Here is a 21,568-nt window from a genome sequence, read left to right on the forward strand (position 1 = left end):
AACGGACCAGACGAAGCAGTCACCACAAACACACACACACACAGAACAAAGAGGGGCACATTTAGTTACCTTCTGGCGCACAGTTCTTGAGGTGCAGGGCGTCCCCGGTGTAGCCGGTGCGGCACAACTCACAGTCCATCCCCGACGCATTGTGCATGCAGTTACACGCCCCTGCACCGCCCAAAACACACACAGCATTCTACTGTATTAGTGTCATTTTTAGCTTTCAGGTAGATTTATTGTAAGTGGTGTGTGTGTGTGTGTGTGTGTGTGTGTGTGTGTGTGATGTACTTTTTTTGTGCAGTGAATGAAATGTGTGTGGTGAATCATTTTATCTCATTTTTATCATCAAACCTTTGAAAAGTTACATATTTGTTGCTTTTGTTTCTGAAAAGCGCGGTGAGCCTGCTCTTGAAAGCAGGGAAGCACACTTTATAAGCCCCCACATTATTATCTATTATCATCATTGTAATTTGTATTGTATTGTAATTGTATTGTATTGTATTGTATTGTTTAACCTGTGAATATATGACCAGTGAAGTAGCCGGCTTTTCCAACAGCTACTAAATAGTCTTGTCGACAATGGCAATTTTGTCATTGTACTTTATTGTATTGTATTGTGTACTGTACTGTATTGTATTATATTGTACTGTATTATATTGTACTGTATTATATTGTACTGACTATTGCATTGTACTGTATTGTATTGTATTATATTGTATTGACTATTGTATTGTATTGCATTGTATTGCATTGTATTGTACTGTATTGTATTGTATTGTATTGTATCGCATTGAATGGTCTTTCTTCTTCTACTTCTTGGTAGTCCGTCGGGAGGCGATAATGACAAGGTCTGTGAACTCAGCGATGACAGAGCATGTGACTCCCGCAGCCCAAAGCTGCATTGTAATGCATTGTATTGTGCTGTATTGTATTGTACTGTGTTACTCTTTTGTCACAACAGATTTCTCTGTATGAGAAATTCACGCTGCTCTCCCCAAGGACAGCCTGTTATTACACTGCAGTGCTACCCTTTTCATTTTCCCCTTCTTCTTTTTTCTGCCTGCTAGGGTAGCTAACGTACTTGTTTCTCCATCAAAATGGACCTTTCCACATGATTTTGCCAGGGACAGTTCTTTTGTTGCCATGGGTTCATTTACGTATGCTAAGTGCATGCCACACATAGGACCTTGGTTTATCATCACCTCCGAATGGCTACTGTCTAAACCACCAACTCAAGGTCCAGTGGACGGGAAGAAATATTGACGTGTTACTGCCATCAACATTTGAACATATGATAATCTTATCCTCCACTCATTTTCCTTCAAGATAACCTGTACTTTTACATACTTTTGAGCATTATTTTATCTTCTGTAATTTTTTTTTTTTTTTGAGGTTGGTGATTACAAATAGTTTCAGAAGTCAAAGGGTTAAGACTAAGCAAAGTTAGTTAGCACTGCTAATGCAGAGATGCCAATCCCTGGTCACGTGTTTGTAGAAACAACCATGAGATTTAGAAGGAACATTTTGAATTCGTTAGGAACACTCCGACTCCAAGCCGCATTAGTAAACATACATTGCTCGATCCAACGGTCACAGACGCTGTTTGACCGAGACGCAACTTGATTCAGCCATGTTCTCTCTTGTTTGAGCAAATGATTAGGCTGATTGGTCCACTCAATGCTGTTTCAATGTAAACATGCACGCAATTAGCTGAGCATCATCACGTGAGACCAAGGTTAGTAGTGACTGCCCTGGCCTCGTGATCCATAGGTCTGGAGCGTCTGGGTAATGTTACAACAGGAAAGCATGTGACCATGCTATGTAGTTGAAAAAGAACTCGTTGGAACAATATTGACATTGGCGCAACGTCGGAACAAACATTGACAGAGCATAACAAAATATGGCGAAATCTCCATCATCATCAATATAAACAAAACAGTCTCAAAGTCTGTGGCCTTTCATGCCCTGCTATCATGGTGACCTCAGTTTCGATACCCCTCCACTTCTGTGCTTGGGGTGAGTCCTGTCAGTGTCTTCAGTGTCAGCAGATTCATGGGGCACTGTTGTTTGAGGGACGTGGTGGCGGTCTCCATACTTGGAGGATGCTCACTTGGTCTGGCTCCGCGACTAAGCCATTATTGTCATTACTAGGGGGCTTAGCAGGTGGTGTCCTAAGTACGGTGAATCAGAACAGGCACCATGGAACACCACTGAAGTGGCTCAGCAGCAGTGCAGGGTCTCCTCTGGTGTGTGGCCTCCTGGCGACCTATCATTGATGGTTCCCTGCGGACTACCGATGCTGGAACTGTGACGGACAAACCCGGGTGTGGCCATGTATGGGGGAATCTAAATGAACGGCATGGGAACAATGCCACTGAAATGGTGCAGATGATGGTGCAGCAAAAAAAAAAAAAAAAAAGAAAAAAAAAGAAAAGGCGAAATCGTAACAGTTGGCATCTATGCCAGTGTCTCCCTGACGACAGAACCCACCAGTGATGATGTCACACATTCTGGGGTTGGAGCGGTTGTGGTTGTTGTTGCAGTTGCAGGGCACACAGAACTTGTGGTGACGGTAGTAGCCATAGGCACACATGTGACAGATGTTTCCCTCGTAACCCACCTCGCACTGGCTGCACTTCAAGAAACCTTCCTCTGCACACATTAACTATTTTTTTCATTCAATCAAAAAAACAACAACAAAAAAACCAAACAAACAAAAAATCTGCTTGGTAATCAAAAATTTTTTTTTACTAAACAACAGCATCGACAACACTACCAATAGCAACAGTTGTGTTGCATGGTGAATGTTTTAACAGATAACTGTTTTCACTTCACACTTATATGGACTGATTATTTTATCATGTCTTCTTCTTCTGATTAGTGGGCTGCAACTTCCTAACTCATCATGTGAATACATGTGTACATGAGTAGGCTTTCTTTGCGCATGAATGTTTTTACTGGGAAGTTACAGGAATATATTGTTCTAATCATCAATCATTCCACATCAAAAATTATATAAGGAGAACAGTAAATATTCATTTAAACAGTGTTCTGTGTGATATTATGACGCACAGTTCACAATGAAATAACAGTAATGGCAGAATCTAAAAGGACCTCCATCTAACTGAGAAGAGGGGCTGGGGGTGAGAATAAAAATCCCCATTCATGTTCATGGGACGAGAACACATGGACACTGGCTTCCCAGTTCGGTGCATTCCCACAGGACCACACATCTGCTCATTTCCATGTACATCATCACACATTCCCACAGGACCACACACATCTGCTCATTTCCATACACATCATCACACATTCCCACAGGACCACACACATCTGCTCATTTCCATATACATCATCACACATTCACACAGGACCACACACATCTGCTCATTTCCATATACATCATCACATTCACACAGGACCACACACACCTGCTCATTTCCATATACATCATCACACATTCTCACAGGACCACACATCTGCTCATTTCCATACACATCATCACACATTCACACAGGACCACACATCTGCTCATTTCCATATACATCATCACACATTCACAAAGGACCACACACATCTGCTCATTTCCATACACATCATCACACATTCACACAGGACCACACATCTGCTCATTTCCATATACACCATCACACATTCACACAGGACCACACACACCTGCTCATTTCCATATACACCATCACACATTCACACAGGACCACACACACCTACTCATTTCCATATACATCATCACACATTCACACAGGACCACACATCTGCTCATTTCCATATACACCATCACACATTCACACAGGACCACACACACCTGCTCATTTCCATATACACCATCACACATTCCCTCAGGATCACACACATCTGCTCATTTCCATACACACCACACATTCACACAGGACCACACATCTCATTTCCATACACACCATCACACATTCCCTCAGGACCACACATCTCATTTCCATACACACCATCACACATTCCCACAGGACCACACATCTGCTCATTTCCATACACACCATCACACATTCCCACAGGACCACACACATCTCATTTCCATACACACCATCACACATTCCCTCAGGACCACACACATCTGCTCATTTCCATACACACCATCACACATTCCCACAGGACCACACACATCTCATTTCCATACACACCATCACACATTCCCTCAGGACCACACACATCTGCTCATTTCCATACACACCATCACACATTCACACAGGACCACACACATCTCATTTCCATACACACCATCACACATTCCCTCAGGACCACACATCTGCTCATTTCCATACACAACATCACACATTCCCTCAGGACCACACACATCTCATTTCCATACACACCATCACACATTCCCACAGGACCACACATCTCATTTCCATACACACCATCACACATTCCCTCAGGACCACACATCTGCTCATTTCCATACACACCATCACACATTCCCTCAGGACCACACATCTCATTTCCATACACACCATCACACATTCCCTCAGGACCACACATCTCATTTCCATACACACCATCACACATTCCCACAGGACCACACATCTCATTTCCATACACACCATCACACATTCCCTCAGGACCACACATCTCATTTCCATACACACCATCACACATTCCCTCAGGACCACACACATCTGCTCATTTCCATACACACCATCACACATTCCCTCAGGACCACACACATCTCATTTCCATACACACCATCACACATTCCCTCAGGACCACACATCTCATTTCCATACACACCATCACACATTCCATCAGGACCACACATCTCATTTCCATACACACCATCACACATTCACACAGGACCACACATCTCATTTCCATACACACCATCACACATTCCCTCAGGACCACACACATCTCATTTCCATACACACCATCACACATTCCCTCAGGACCACACACATCTCATTTCCATACACACCATCACACATTCCCTCAGGACCACACACATCTCATTTCCATACACACCATCACACATTCCCTCAGGACCACACACATCTCATTTCCATACACACCATCACACATTCCCTCAGGACCACACATCTCATTTCCATACACACCATCACACATTCCCTCAGGACCACACACATCCGCTCATTTCCATACACACCATCACACATTCACACATCTCATTTCCATACACACCATCACACATTCTCAGACTCACGGAAGCCACAGGAGTTGTCCCGCGTGGCGTGGGTGATGCAGGGGCAGCGGTGGCAGGGGAAGTAAGGCGCTGAGCGGTAGTAGCCAGGGGCGCACAACTCGCAGAAGCGGCCCCTGTGCCCATCGCGGCATTCGCAGGGCTGGGTGATGTTGCTCTTGCACTGACGGTCCTTCATGTTCGTGCCCGCCCAGTCACAGATACACTCTGAAAAAGGCAGGATCTTTCAGTTTTGTTTCTTAAGGAGGCGTCACTGCGTTTTGGACAAATCTCTCTCTCTCTCTCTCTCTATATATATATATATATCCGCTACACCACATCTGCTAAGCAGATGCTGTGTGACAGCACCAGAACCCAACATGCTTGTCAGGCTTTGAGTGCATGCTTATATATATTTGTGTACCTGTCAGAGTGGATTTCTTTGTCCATAATTTGGCCAGAGGACGACACTTTTTTTGCCATCAGGTTGTTTATCAGTGCACCAAGTGCGTGCTGCACATGGAACCTCTGTTCATCATCTCATCCAAAAGACAGGATGCTCAGTTTGATTCTCCAGTTGATCTCAGGAGAAAGGCGGAGGGCGAGATTCAAACCCAGGCCCTCATGGATACTTTGTTGGCAGATTAAGCGTCTTAAACATTCTGGCCACCTTAATAATAGTATTTTTTAATTAAAAAAAAAAAGAAAGAAAAAAAGAAGAAAATCAACCACTTTATTGTCTGAAACACACAGTGTACAAACATTTACCCTAAGGTTCATCATGAGGGACAAAAGAAAGAGAAAACCCACACACCTTCTTTTAAGAAAAAAAAAAGGTAAAATAAACTTATTTCAGTGAAGATAAAATCGCATTTTATGTCAACATTAAAACCAATCAAATACATGTATGTTCCATGGCAGGGAAGAGGATGGGGGAGAGGGTGTAACTGTAAGGGGAGGAAGAAGGAAGGAGAGTGCACAATAAAACAAACCACAATGTGTCACACACACACACACACACTGCACACACACACACACACACACTGCACACACACACACACACACACACTGCACACACGCACACACACACACGCACGCGCGCACCCGCTCACAAACACACACACACAGTGATTACAAAACGCTTGACTTTGTTTACTCACTTGAACTTTGAAGGAAAAAATGACAACACAGGTAGAGCTACGACATGTCTACATGTAGCTTGTAAGCATGGAACTGTAACTCAAGAAGAAGAAACAAGAATCAACAGCTTCCACGACAAAGCAATTATTGTCATCAGTAAGGGCAGGTCCTGTCCAGCATAGCTGGCACTGCACACGTTGTCCACATGACAGACAGCAGGATCCTGAAGATGATTTTGTATGGCCAGCTGAAGGAAGGCCACCGTGAACTTGGAAGACCCTGCAAGCACTTCAAGGACACCTTGAAGACAAACCTCAAAGCCTGTGACATTGACATCGCTTCCTGGGAAACTGATGCCCTTGACCGCTGTTGCTGGAGGATGCTGTGCTCTAGTGGCATAAAGACATTTGAAAACAAGAGAACGCTGGCCATTAAGGAGAAGCGTGAGCGAAGGAAGCGGGACTCAACTTCTGGAGACGTTTTCCCTTGCAACACTTGTGGGAAGTGCTGCACATCCAGAATCGGCATCTTCTCCCATATGAGGACACACACCGACAGATAAGCCTGCCTGCCTACTCATCACTCAGACTGACGGGAGACTCCATCAACATCAAGGGCAGGTGGTGCCCTGCAAACGATGAACAGGTACTCCTGAACACCATTTAACTGTCTTGTCAGCAGTGCTGGGTCTCCTCCCATGTGAGGCCTCCCGGTGACCTAAAATCAAGAAATCCGTGTCGACTGCCAAAGACCAGACTGACTGTGGAAGATGAACCCAAGTGAGGCTGTGTATGACAGGAGGACTCAGAATGAGCTGTGTGGAAGCAATGTCACTGAAATGGTGCAGAATATGAGGCAAGGCATGCACACGCGCACGCACGACACACAAAGAAAACCACCAAAACACACACACACACACACACACACACACACACGCGCGCACGCACACACACACACGTGCACACACACACAACACACACACACACACACACATTGTACACACACACACACACACATACACATACACTGTACACACACACACACACACAGATACAGCCTTGCAGACACCAGTCCCAAGCACTAACTGACTGTACCACATCAACTGGTCACCAAACAGCATTATTCACTGTGACAGGCACAGAGGACAACACGTTGAACAACAGCTGGCCACACCTGCTACACTGCTAACCACAACAATAATAAAAGAAAAGAGAGAGAGAGAGAAAAAAAAGAAGGAAAAAGAAAGGAGAAACAGTATTGTAGCTCTCCAACACATACTGACGAAGAGACATGTCAAGCCATGAATGCCAACAAAGCCGCTTCCTACTGACAGGCAGCAGGTGCGTTATTAATATCTTGTTTTGAAAACAGCCATGGGAAACTATGTACAAGGCCAAACTTTGATAGATCTACATGTGTATATTTTGTCCTGTGAGCCCAGTTTTTTGATCATATCAAACAGTAAACATGGAGACTTTCTGGTTGATGTTTGATGTGGTCAGCACACACTGACTGAATCACAACTCATACAAGTTTACTGAACATCATTCCGGACTGTAATCAGCAGTGATCAACAACCATTGAACATCAAGTCAGCCAACCATAAACCCAAGTTGTTGTTTTTTGGTTGGTTGTGTGTGTGTGTGTGTGTGTGTGTGTGTGTGTGTGTGTGTGTGAGGCATATTTTCAGCTTTTTTGATGTGATGTCCATACTTCTGTCTCCGTGAATTTTTTCCTCTCTTCTCCATGACTTCATGTGCTGTTGAATGCCATTATCATAATCCATGATAATGTACTATTGTATGCTGTTGAATGCCATTATCATAATCCATGATAATGTACTATTGTATGCTGTTGAATGCCATTATCATAATCCATGATAATGTACTATTGTATGCTGTTGAATGCCATTATCATAATCCATGATAATGTACTATTGTATGCTGTTGAATGCCATTATCATAATCCATGATAATGTACTATTGTATGCTGTTGAATGCCATTATCATAATCCATGATAATGTACTATTGTATGCTGTTGAATGCCATTATCATAATCCATGATAATGTACTATTGTATGCTGTTGAATGCCATTATCATAATCCATGATAATGTACTATTGTAAGTGTATTACTTCATGGGCGGAGCTTACAGCTACCTTTTCTGTATACAGGAAGTTTGCACAATATGATTATATAATTGTCATTATTATCATGAAATGGGTTGCAACCCGAAACTGCCAAGGGTAAACTGCAGGATAATGTGGGAGATGGTGTGTGTGTGTGTGTGTGTGTGTGTGTGTTTACATTTATTTGTTTATTAATTTCTTCTTCTTATTATTATTATTATTCTTGTCTTTTTTTGTTGTTGTTCATATATTCTTTTATCCTGCAATTTATTTCATTTCATTATCTGTCTGCTTACATTTTTACGTTATTTGTGTAAATCTATTTATTCATTCATTTGTTCATTCATTTCTATGCACTTTTTTCCCCCTCAGGGCCTGACAAAGTATGCTGGGTTACGCTGCTGGTCAGGCGTCTGCTTAGCAGATGTGGTGGAGCATATCAAATATAATACAGATTTGTCCGAATGCAGTTATGCCTCCTTGAGTGACTGAACTGAACTGAACTGAAACTGTCCATCTTGCAAACAGATACTCATGGACATTGGGACACAGACAAGGAACTTGCAGATAGATTGATCTATACTCACAAATTGGACGTGTGGGACTTGTAGATAGATAAATATATATAATACTTGCGAATTGGACTCGTGGGTCTTGAAGACTAACTATCTATCTATACTCACGAACTGGATGCGTGGGACTTGTAGATAGATAGATAGATCTATACTCACGGATCAGATGTGTGAGACTTGTAGGTAGACAGATAGATAGATCTATACTCATGAACTGGATGTGTGGGACTTGTAGACAGATCTATAACGCCCAAAAGCGGAGTATGACTGCCTTCATGGCGGGGTAAAAATGGTCATACAATGTAAAAGTCAACATGTACATATAATATATACGAGTGAACGTGGGAATTGCAGCCCATGAACAAAGAAAAAGAAGATAAATCTATACTCACGAACTGGATGCGTGGGACTTGTAGGCTAGATCTATCTATACTCATGAAATGGACACATGAGACTTGTAGACTATCAATCTATACTCATGAAATGGACACATGAGACTTGTAGACTATCTATCTATACTCACGAAATGGACACATGAGACTTGTAGACTATCTATCTATACTCATGAAATGGACACATGAGACTTGTAGACTATCTATCTATACTCACGAAATGGACACATGAGACTTGTAGACTATCTATCTATACTCATGAATTGGATGCGTGGGACTTGTAGACTATCTATCTATACTCATGAAATGGACACATGAGACTTGTAGACTATCTATCTATACTCACGAAATGGACACATGAGACTTGTAGACTATCTATCTATACTCATGAACTGGATGCGTGGGACTTGTAGACTATCTATCTATGCTCATGAATTGGATGTGTGGGACTTGTAGACTATCTGTCTATACTCACGAAATGGACACATGAGACTTGTAGACTATCTATCTATACTCATGAATTGGATGCGTGGGACTTGTACACTATCTATCTATGCTCATGAAATGGACACATGAGACTTGTAGACTATCTATCTATGCTCATGAATTGGATGCGTGGGACTTGTAGACTATCTATCTATGCTCACAAACTGGATGCATGGGACTTGCAGACAGACAGATCTATAACCCCCAAAAGCGGAGTATGGCTGTTTTCACTGCGGGGTAAAAACGGTGGAACAGGTAAAACTAAAAGCCCACTTGTGTACAATGAATACATAAGTGAAGATGGGAGTTGCAGCCCACGAAAGAAGAAGAAGAAGAAGAAGAAGAAGAAAGATCTATGCTCACGAATTGGACGTGTGGGACTTGAAGCAGGGCCAGTGGTGAAGTGAGCCGTCTCGGACTCGAGGGTGGTGTTGGAGAAGAAGACGGCGGCCACATAGATGGAGTAGTTGGTGCCGGGCTTCAGGTTCTTCAGGTGCACCTCTGGCCGCTCTGTGGCGTTGACCACCTCCATACTCATGTCGCTGTCTTCTGGCACACACACACACATATATATATTTAAACAGAGAGAGAAGAAAATCTGAAAGAGATGTTTGTCTACTGGAGGACCTGTGACATACTGCTGCCTTCGTTGAGGAGACGGGGGACTCCATCTGATAAATGATGAACGAGACAACGACAACTGACTTTGAAAGTTTAGTTTGAATGGAACCTTTGATTGAGTGAATGGAGAGCTTTTAAAATGAAACTGGGATTTTTGTTGTTGTTGTTGTTTTTTCTCCTTTCAACATGAGTTTAATTTTCTTGTGGTATCATGTATTCTGCACACACACACACACACACACGCACGCGCACACACACACACACACAATGTGACACACAAACAAACTTAACAAGTGTAATACACAGTCATATAGTGATCAATAGTCTGTGAGTGGGTGATACACACACATGTGTACACATAGTCACACACACACACACACATACACAAACACACACACACACACACACACTTTGTCTAATATCACTCTGTCTAAGTGGAAACTTATAAAATCAACGAACAACAACAACACACATACATGTATACATGTATGCAGACTATCATGTATACTTTACATGTATACATGTACGCACCCAAACTCAAACTCGTACAAGCGTTTGTTAATGGGGGAAATACATTCACCATGCATGGATCCGTTAATTAGTGTGTGTGTGTGTGTGTGTGTGTGTGTGTGTGTGTGTGTGTGTGCGCGTGTGTGTGTGCGTGTGTGTGTGTGTGTGTGTGTGTGTGTGAGGGAGAGAGACTCTCTCACTAGTCTCAGAGAGAGAGACTGAGGGGGGGGGGGGGGGGGCGGAGGGAGAGGCAGAGAGAATAATATTATATTATAATGTATACCCACAAAGAATTTTTTTTGAGTACTTTGATCTCATAATGCCATGTATTATAGACAACAAAAAAAAGAAAAGAAAAAAAAAGGAAAAAAAGAAATAAGGTGTACACATATATCAGGAAGTTCAGTCAGAATCTGTGCATTCCATGAGTGGATTATAAATAACAGTACTCTTAAAATGCCAAAGGAGCATTTCACTTGACATACATACTGCATACAATACAAAATTTATATAGTTTACTGCTACTATATATATAGAGAGAGATATATGGGTGAAACCTGGCATTGTGAAATTGCATCACGACATGTAGGTCATGGCTTACTTGCATCATAACAGCTGTGTAGGAGTGACCCTGGTAACATGTAAACAACTTATCCCTTGAGGAAAGAACGTGATCATTCCAAAAATTTTGAATATTTGACAGACTGATGTGTTTGTTTTTCTTTTCTCTCTTTATATATATATATATATATATATATATATATATATATATATATATATATATATATATATATATATATGCCATTGTTGCAATATGTTTGACAGCAGCCTCAGACAGAATGAGAGACTTTGTAAACAGGAGGTTGGATATGATCATATGATGTATTAATTCATAAGGACTAGTATAAATCAATATTGATAACAGTTAATCCACTAAATCACTTGATAAGAGTTAATAAGATTTAGTCAATACAGCAGAGAGTGGCCTCAAGACATAAGCTGAGTGCAGTCACACAAGTTGACAGCTGATTTTGTCAAGAAGTCCAAGAGTGACAGCTGTGTGGTGATGGGTGCAACAGCTGAGCTGTCATCAGGAGCCAAGAAGGACTTCGATCTGAGGGTCCTGGGTTCGATCTTGGTATGGGCACCTCAGCCTGACAGAATTTTCCATCTCTCCAGCCTCCCAGGTCAGCATACATGATGCAGATGATGTGCAACTTGTGTGCTGGTACCTTTATTCCCATCATGAGTATTGTACACTTGATGCATGTGATGAAGATGACAAAATGTTAAAAGTCCTGTAATCCATGTCAGTGTTTAATTTTTTTCCCCATAGAAATTTGAATTTATAGAAGTTAGTCAGAGGGAAGGAGGTGGTGGAAGAGGAACCTTGTAAAAACTAGATTAAAGATTATGATAGATCTACTATGAACCGTGACTGAGCGAGGAAGGATACATTCATACTAAAGTATTAATCATAATCCATTATCACTCAGTAGATGACAGTGACACATGACATTTATGATTTTATGAACGTGTATTATCACACAAGCAACTCCACATGCATTCACACAATACATCTTTTATTTGTGTACATGTACATGCATAACAATTTGTTGGGGTTTTTTTTGTGTGTGCATGTTTATGTGCACACATAAATTTGTATGTTACTGTACCATGTGCATGCATGGACCAACATTTGTGCAACATAAGTGAAATAGAATTGCACACACACACACACACACACACACACGTGCGTGCACGCACACACACACACACAAACACACACACACAAAGTCCATGGGTAGATCTATACAGATACATGTCAAAAGAATTATCATAATATCAAATTTCCTATAGTACTCATTCTCATGATAATGTCAAAGCTTCAAAGAATACATTATTCAATAATTATTTCGTTCTGGCTTTTTACATAATTTATACGCTTATCACAGTTGGCAATCAACAGTCTCTGGGTCGACAGTTGAAAGAGGGTAGTGCACACAACTCCACATAGCAGAAAGCACTGGGGAGGAGGGTATGGGGTGGGGGTAGTTACTTGAGCAAAATTTTCTTATCGTCCTCTTTTCACACACACACACAGTGACACACACACACACATGACATAAAATAAGCGCAAAACACAGCTTGTAATGTAAACAAACAAAAACAAAAAAACAACAACAAAAAAATGTATACAGACCTGTCTCCATGCCTCCCCCAACCCCCAAGTATGAAAGGCAAGACAGAAAGAGAAGAAGAGGAGGGTGGGTGCTGAAAGTATGAGGTGGGGGAAAGTCCCAATTTCTGACATGTGTTTAAAACAACAAAATATATCGCACATGTCAAACATTAAGCTCTGCAGCCACACGGGGTTCTGCTTGTGGAGTCCTACCAGGGCAAAAAACACAAACATATGGTAGTGGTAGGCAACGTACCACCCCTCCTTTGCTGATCGCTGTCATCTGTCCTCAAGGATACAGTATGGTAGTATACTTATTACTATACTTGGCCAATGTTTCATGTATGCATGCTGTACCATTTTCAGCTTTGTTTTTTTTTCTCCTGTTTTTTTTTTCTCCCCCTCTCTCTCTGAGTCTCTCTATCCCCCCCCCCCCTCTCTCTCTCTCTCTCTGTGAGTGTGAGTCTCTCTCTCCCCTCTCTCTGTGAGTCTCTCTCTCCCCTCTCTCTGTGTCTCTCTCTCCCCTCTCTCCCCCCCTTTCTCTGAGTCTCTCTCTCCCCTCTGTGAGTCTCTCTCTCCCCTCTCTCTCTCTCTCTGAGTCTCTCTCTCCCCTCTCTCTGTGAGTCTCTCTCTCCCCCCCTTTCTCTGAGTCTCTCTCTCCCCTCTGTGAGTCTCTCTCTCCCCCCCTTTCTCTGAGTCTCTCTCTCCCCTCTCTCTGTGAGTCTCTCTCTCCCCTCCTTTCTCTGAGTCTCTCTCTCCCCTCTGTGAGTCTCTCTCTCCCCTCTCTCTCTCTCTCTGAGTCTCTCTCTCCCCTCTCTCTGTGAGTCTCTCTCTCCCCCCTCTCTCTACTTCTCTGTGCAGGCTGCCCTCCACCCCTTTTACCCTCCCCTCCTTTTCTGCTTCCTTCCTTCCAACCCAACATTCACATGATAGATATTTTGATTTTTATACATGTATGTGTGATGCGCTTCATGTGTGTGTGTGTGTGTGTGTGTGTGTGTGTGTGTGTGTGTGTGTGTGTGTGTTTGTGTGTGCGCATGTGCGTGCGCACACGTGCGTTTGTGTGCATTTGTGTGTGTGTATGTGTGTGCGCGTGCTCGCGTTTGTGTGTGTAAGAGTGTGTGTGTATTGCTGTTTACATGTTCTTTTTTCTTATGTATTTTATAACACCATGCTTGTGCCTCTGTGTGTGCATGTGCGTGCATGTGTGCATGTGCATGTGCGTGTGTGTGCATGTGTGCGTGTGTCCCTATTTTTCTTATTCATTATCACCATGCTTTAATTAATAACTTTATTTAGTATTGTGTAGTGGTGACCCTGTTCAAGGTAGGGACTGGATGTGAAAGCACACCAGTAGCTTCCCACTGACTCAGTGAATACAGAATAGTGACCACTCTTCTTGGAAATAAAGGATTTTGTCTGGCCTTGTGTCATGTCATGTCTTATCTGTCTGTCTGTCTGAATCACACACACACACACACACACACACACATACACAAAGTGAGTGAGTGAGTCTCCTCTTTCTCTTATACACAGTGACACACACACACACACACACTAGTGGGCTCAACAAAACTTTAAGTTGTCATCTGACATACATCAACAGATAATTCTCTTACAAACAGTACCAGTACTATGCAATTAAATCCCAAACGATTCCCTTTTTCCCCTTCAATTTTCTGCATGACTGAGATTCAGTCTTAAGATAAATTCCTATTTTGGCAGTTCTTTTAGGCACCCTAGTACTAAACTAAAGTGCTTTCACTAGGTCAGTAGCCCGTGAATACATGTATACAGGCCTGTCCTTTTTCTTCCACATTCTCTCGCACTGAATCCGAACCCCAGCGATACTCTAACCATCCTGAGTTCTATTGACCACACAAAGCAGTGAGACACCCCACACAGTGTGTGTCCTGGGGAGACACTGTCTGTTCAACTGCTGCAACCCTAAAAATAGTGCTTACTCACCGTGTTACTGAAAAACTACAGTATACCATCTGTGTCTACAGGTATCAGTTGTTCAATGCATAATATAAATAATTTAAAAGCTATCTGACTGCTCAGAAGAGTATCATAATGAATTCACAAAACTGAAGTAGAAATTAGAATCACTGCGTTTTTATTCTAATTAAAAAAAATAAAATAAAATAAAAAGATTGTTGGTAACATTTATCCCTTAGAAAATTAGAAAATTAGAGTTAGAAAAGATCTATTTATTCTCTACTAAAAACTAAATCAACTGATAAATTCATCAGTTTTTCAAAAATGAAAGGCCTGACTGGCCTGAGCTTTGCACTAATGGCAGAAATCAATTAATTAAACATGCACCAAGGAATACAATGCCAGTAAAACAAAGAGAACAAAGACAAGAATAATTTTGACATATATATATATATATATATACAAATGGTTGAAGAAGCCTTTTACTAAGCTGGCTCGTGATATGATGATGAACTAATTTGTTCTGGATGCCTAAAGACATTTGATATTCTGCTAATTTCTGGTGATCCACGCTGTGTTATCAGTATTACTATTAGTATTAGAAAGAAATCAGGGATGGTGCACTTGGGCTTTCAGTTTCAATTACACCAGAGCTGTGCAAAATGTTACTGTACATGGCCTGGAATAGGTTCATCTCAAACAAACAGTGCCATGTGTACTGAACTATTACTATATTAGTATACTCTCCTGTGTCTATAGATCATCAGATCAATTATATGATGATAAGGTACAGGCCACAGTGATGAGATACTTCCTGGAAGATCTTTGGCATCACAAAGAGAAAGCACATCACAAATGATAAAGTGTGTAGAAGACTGAAGAGTCAAGCAAGCCGTTGGGCCACATGATGATCTACTGACCAAGTGCTGTAAAGTACAGGAAACTACACACACACACACACACACACACACACACACACACACACACACAACCAACCAATTCTGTTTGGGTTTTTCATTTTTTGTTTTCATTCTTGCATAATCTGTTAACAAAGTATTGATTATGGTAAGTCACTAACATGTTCAAATTCAAAATGACCCCTGTGGTAAGCGTACATTACAATGTTGAATGTGGTATTATAAACAATCCATTTATACTGTTAACCACATGATGATCTACTGACCAAGCACTGCAAAGTACAGGAAAGGGAAGCTGTATGGCCATGTCTCACATTCATCAGGACTGGCCAAGACCTTTCTGCAGGGAACAGTGCAGGGAGTGAGGAGAAGAGGCAGGCAGAAGAGATGGGAGGACAACATCTCACAGTGGACAGGTCTGACCCTGAGTGACACAGTCAGAAGGACAGACAACTGTGAAGGATGGAGGAGGCTGGTTGCCAAATGTGTAATGTCCCCATGGTCTACTGGACTACAGGATATATACTGATATAGAGAGCACACTATTTTTATACCTGGGGTAACAATAAGCCAGCTCAACATACCTAATAGTAATACAAACAAGGACTGACAAATGAAAATAAAACATCTTTCAATCAATCACATATTTAGCTTTTTTTATGTAAAGCATGGCAGTGATATAAGGGTGTTCTTTCTTTTGGGGGTACAGGGGGGGGGGGGGGGGGAAGGGGGGGGGGGGTTTAAATCAGGGGTGGAGCAGGGTGAGGGTTGTCATGATTTCTATTTCTGCTTTGGCCATTGCTTGTTTGTCAACCAGATGAACTAGCTGTCAGAACTGCTTTGGCCATTGCTTGTTTGTCAACCAGATGAACTAGCTGTCAGAACTGCTTTGGCCATTGCTTGTTTGTCAACCAGATGAACTAGCTGTCAGAACTGCTTTGGCCATTGCTTGTTTGTCAACCAGATGAACTAGCTGTCAGAACTGCTTTGGCCATTGCTTGTTTGTCAACCAGATGAACTAGCTGTCAGAACTGCTTTGGCCATTGCTTGTTTGTCAACCAGATGAACTAGCTGTCAGAACTGCTTTGGCCATTGCTTGTTTGTCAACCAGATGAACTAGCTCAGTAGCTGTCAGAACCTTTATAAAAACAAAAACAACAACAACAACAACAAAACAAACAAACAAAAACAAAAAAAACAGACACACACTTCTCTGTTGTCATTCTTGCATAATTTGTTCTCCAGGCCTGACTAAGCGTGTTGGGTTACGCTGCTGATCAGGCATCTGCTTGGCAGATATGGTGTAGCGTATATGGATTTGTCCAAACGCAGTGACACCTCCTTGAGTTACTGAAACTGAAAGCATAATTTGTTACCAAAGTATTGATTATCATCATTATGGTAAGTCACTAACTTGTTCAAATTCAAAATGACCCCTATGGTAAGCTTACATTACAGTGTTGAATGTGGTATTATAAACAATCCATTTAAACTGTTAACCAAAACACACACTATTATAGCAGGGGTAAGGGTCAGAGCCAGTCAACGGTCATTGACACACAAGTATGCATACTTGTAGAACTTTGTATCATAAATTTAAAATCACTCAATGATGTAGCAGCAAGCCAATCTTTTCTAAAGTTCAAAAGGCCTTTTTTTGGTTTCTCTCAAGTCAATCTGAATCCTGCACAAAATAATCATGAGTGCAGTTTCAAACTGAAAAGAAAAGAAAAAGAAAAGAAAAGAAAAGAAATAAAAAAGATAAATGTTAAGCAGAATAGAACTGCTATTCCTTTGTAGTTTGAAGCTGGGCAGATGAATACTGCAAACATGCACTGAAAACCAGCTATGATGCTTCTCCAAAGCCTACATTGCTTGTATAATTTATGTGTATGTTGTTAGCTGCAGAATGTGTGTGTGTGTGTGTGTGTGTGTGTGTGTGTGTGTGTGTGTGTGTGTGTGTGTTACATGATGTCTGGGTGTCTGAGTGTGTGTGTTGACTGTCTTGGGATCAACTGCCTTGATCCAGCATAGTATGTAATTATGCACATGTATCAATGATACATGCTTGAACAGGAAACATTTGCTTTGTAGGAGTCAACAACAGAACAACAGCAACCATTATATACACACACTCACACATTAAAACCATATATGTATATATATGTGTGTGTGTGTGTGTGTGAATACAAAAGTGTGACAGATTATTTATATCAGATTAACTCACACAAACACACAAGTATACATGCATGTAATGTATTTAAACTATTTCAGATGCCTGTGTCAGTGTGTGTAACAAAAGAGCGTGAAAGAAAAAGAAAATTAAATAATGAAAACTATACATTTACATTGTGTGGTGGGCGACTAGGCATGGAGGACTGCCGTTGGGGGAGGAATAGAGGATCCATATATTATAATATGATATATAATACAAATTATACATTTTCTGACCTTTTAATTTTGAAAATGAATCTTTGATTTTGTGGTGAACAGGTCAAATGGCCCATTGTATGCTGAACCAGTCCTAAACCCAAATATACTGCAAATTCACACCTTTTCTCTTTCAAAATAAAAAAAACAATGTTAACTGTAAAATTTACACATATAACAAGGTGAAACTGGCTGGGAAAGAGAGAGACAGAGACAGACAGACAGACAGACAGAGACAGACAGACAGATAATGTGTGTGCATGCATGTTCATTTCCTTGTGGGCAGTCAGAATCATCCATGCTTCAATGTGGGTGCTTCACATGTTTTTTATTTGTACAGGATGGATGCACTGCATCCTGATACCTTTCTTTCTACAAAGTGAATTCTCTGCCTTTCCTTGGAGAACCAGATGAGCTGCTCTGCAACTATATCAGTTCTGAGGTAGCTGGAAAGGCGAAAGATGACAACACCAACATTTATTGACCTCTGTCAACTTGATAGGGATCTATATGACATCATCTTCATGTACATGTATGTATTCAGTTTGTACTTGCAGAACTTTGGCAATTCAGTCCTGTCCCTTGCCCCTAAACCTTACTTTCCCCTCCCCTTCCCCGTAGTCCATCACATTCCTTCTTTTGATAAGGGGCTTAAAGTGAAGCCTGGGCTGATGTGGTGTGGTTACACACACGCACATACACACGCACACACACACGCACGCACACACACGCACACGCACACACACACACATGATAAAAAACCCCACACAACTCCCACCTGTTTCATTGTCATAGTAGAACACCCTGTACTCCTGTACACATCCTTGGGAGAAGGGGACCAATTTCACGTCTTTGTGGACGACATCAACGGTAACATTCTCCGGCACAAAGACGTCCTTCAGCCGGATCAAATGCGGAATGTAATCCTTCAGTGCCTCCTCTGATACATTGACGCCAACCGTGTAGTTAGCGAAAAATTCCAGTGACTTGCACATCTCCTTTGTTGGGCTGGATGGCTTCGTCGGTGGCGTTCTGACACCGTTTGAACCGTTCGGGGTGTCTAAGGATACAGTGTCAGTTTGGTCCGATGTTGATGGCTGCTGCCCTGCCAGACTCACAGGATAGGTGTGGTTCAGCCATACCATGGTGGCATTGAAGACTGGGTCCACGAGGGATGTGTTCACGTCGTGCTTTTTGTAGATGTTCGGGGGCAGCCAGCCGACCACGGCTTCCGTGGGGGTCACTAGGAAGAAGGTCAGGTTCTTGGGTGGATGGAGAACCACTTTGGCTGTAAAGACACAATGAGGTGGCCTGTCAATGCTGACATTAGCAAAGAGTTACCTCTGAATGACTGATTCTGATATATTTGTACTGTTGTAAATAAAATCTATAATCTTAATAGAATCAACTTCATTTAAAACATTCTGCATGATTTTGCTTTCTAATCCTAAACCATATTATCAGCTTAAGAACATGAAATCTTAGAGTTATTCATGCTTGTTCAAGTTCAACTTTGCTATCAATAGGGTGAATCACATAAAATAACAAGAAAGGCAAGGCCTTCAAGACTCACTTGTGATATACTTTTTAAAAAAATCCAAGCTTTTTATGTATTGAGTATAATGCATTTACTGTTATATTTATATTTTTTGTATTCTCTAAACTTGGCACTTTGATCTGATATTCGACCCAACAAAAGATCTGTCATTATTATCATTTTTTGTTCAAACAGGAACTTCCTTTGCTAAGCATGGAAGTTTTATTTATTGCAAACGTTTTGGTGCAGACAGTAAAACAAGGGAAATTACTCTGCTGGGGAACTTAGTTTGCTTTAAACTGATCTTTCTCATCTTAAACATTACATTTTGAAATTATACTCAATACATAAAAAGCTTGGATTTTTTTTTTTAAAGTGCATCACAAGTGAGTCTTGAAGGCCTTGCCTCTCTTGTTTCAAAATGTAATGTTTAAGATGAGAAAGATCAGTTTAAAGCAAATTAACTCCACTAGCATTACAGAGTAATTTCCCTTTTTTACTATCTGCACCAAAACGTTTGCAAAATAAATAAAACTTCCATGCTTAGCAAAAGAAGTTCCTGTTTGAACAAAAAATGATAATAATGACTACTCTAGCTGTTGGGTCAGAATATCAGATCAAAGTGCCAAGTTTAGAGAATACAAAAAATATAAATATAACAGTAAATGCAGTTTGCATATAATTAGGCTTCATTCTTTATTTTTTTTGTGCCCATCCCAGAGGCGCAATATTGTTTTAAACAAAATGACTGGAAAGAACTGAATTTTTCCTATTTTCATGCCAAATTTGGTGTCAACTGACAAAGTAGTTGCAGAGAAAATGTCAATGTTAAAGTTTACCACGGACACACAGACACACAGACACACACACACAGACAACCGAACACCGGGTTAAAACATAGACTCACTTTGTTTACACAAGTGAGTCAAAAAGACAATGAGTGAGACTGAGAAAACGAGTGAACAACTCAACAAGTGAGAGAGAAAGACAGAGATGGAAAGAGAGAAACAGAGATGGAGGGAGAGAGACAGAGAGAGACTAAGAGAGAGACAGACAGACAGATTATGGACAGACAGAGAGAAAGGGACAGAGCTGTGGGAGAGAGACTGAGAGAGAGGGGGGGGAAGGGGGGCGAGGGAGGGGGGGGGGGCAGAAATAAAGAGAGTAAAAAAACAAAAGTACAGAAGACTGCAAATGCAACTTTCCATCACACACACACACACACAGACACAGCTGTTTCTAATTTTAGTCAATGCACAGTTTGAATGGCTGTAACCTGACAACATGGTTATCCTGCCTTGTGACCCTTTTTCACCTGATTTTGCCATTGTTTTTCTCACACAATATAAATGAGCATCACACATCTGTGTTCCATGTTACTTACCAAGAACCACAAAAATGATTTTGAATGGTACACAATAAGTAAGTCCATATCACCAGAAAGATATCTATAAAAATCGGTAAGCACATAAATCAGAAAAAAAAAAAAAATCTAAAACAGGTTAATTTTGTAACCTCATGTA

General features: G+C 41.3%; 1 protein-coding gene across 1 annotated transcript in view; it reads right to left on the reverse strand.

Annotated features, from left to right (window-relative positions):
• Window positions 1–21,568, reverse strand: part of LOC143276144 (uncharacterized) — a 29,707-nt gene that overhangs the window by 6,359 nt on the left and 1,780 nt on the right. The window contains exons 2-6 of the mRNA XM_076580560.1: window positions 19,287–19,796; window positions 10,271–10,456; window positions 5,213–5,416; window positions 2,494–2,655; window positions 70–171 (exon numbers count right to left, since the gene is read on the reverse strand). Of these exons, the coding sequence (XP_076436675.1) occupies window positions 70–171; window positions 2,494–2,655; window positions 5,213–5,416; window positions 10,271–10,456; window positions 19,287–19,796 (1,164 nt within the window). The remainder of the gene's footprint in view (window positions 1–69; window positions 172–2,493; window positions 2,656–5,212; window positions 5,417–10,270; window positions 10,457–19,286; window positions 19,797–21,568) is intronic.

Source organism: Babylonia areolata, chromosome 31, assembly GCF_041734735.1.
Source record: "Babylonia areolata isolate BAREFJ2019XMU chromosome 31, ASM4173473v1, whole genome shotgun sequence".
Lineage (NCBI taxonomy): Eukaryota > Metazoa > Mollusca > Gastropoda > Neogastropoda > Buccinidae > Babylonia > Babylonia areolata.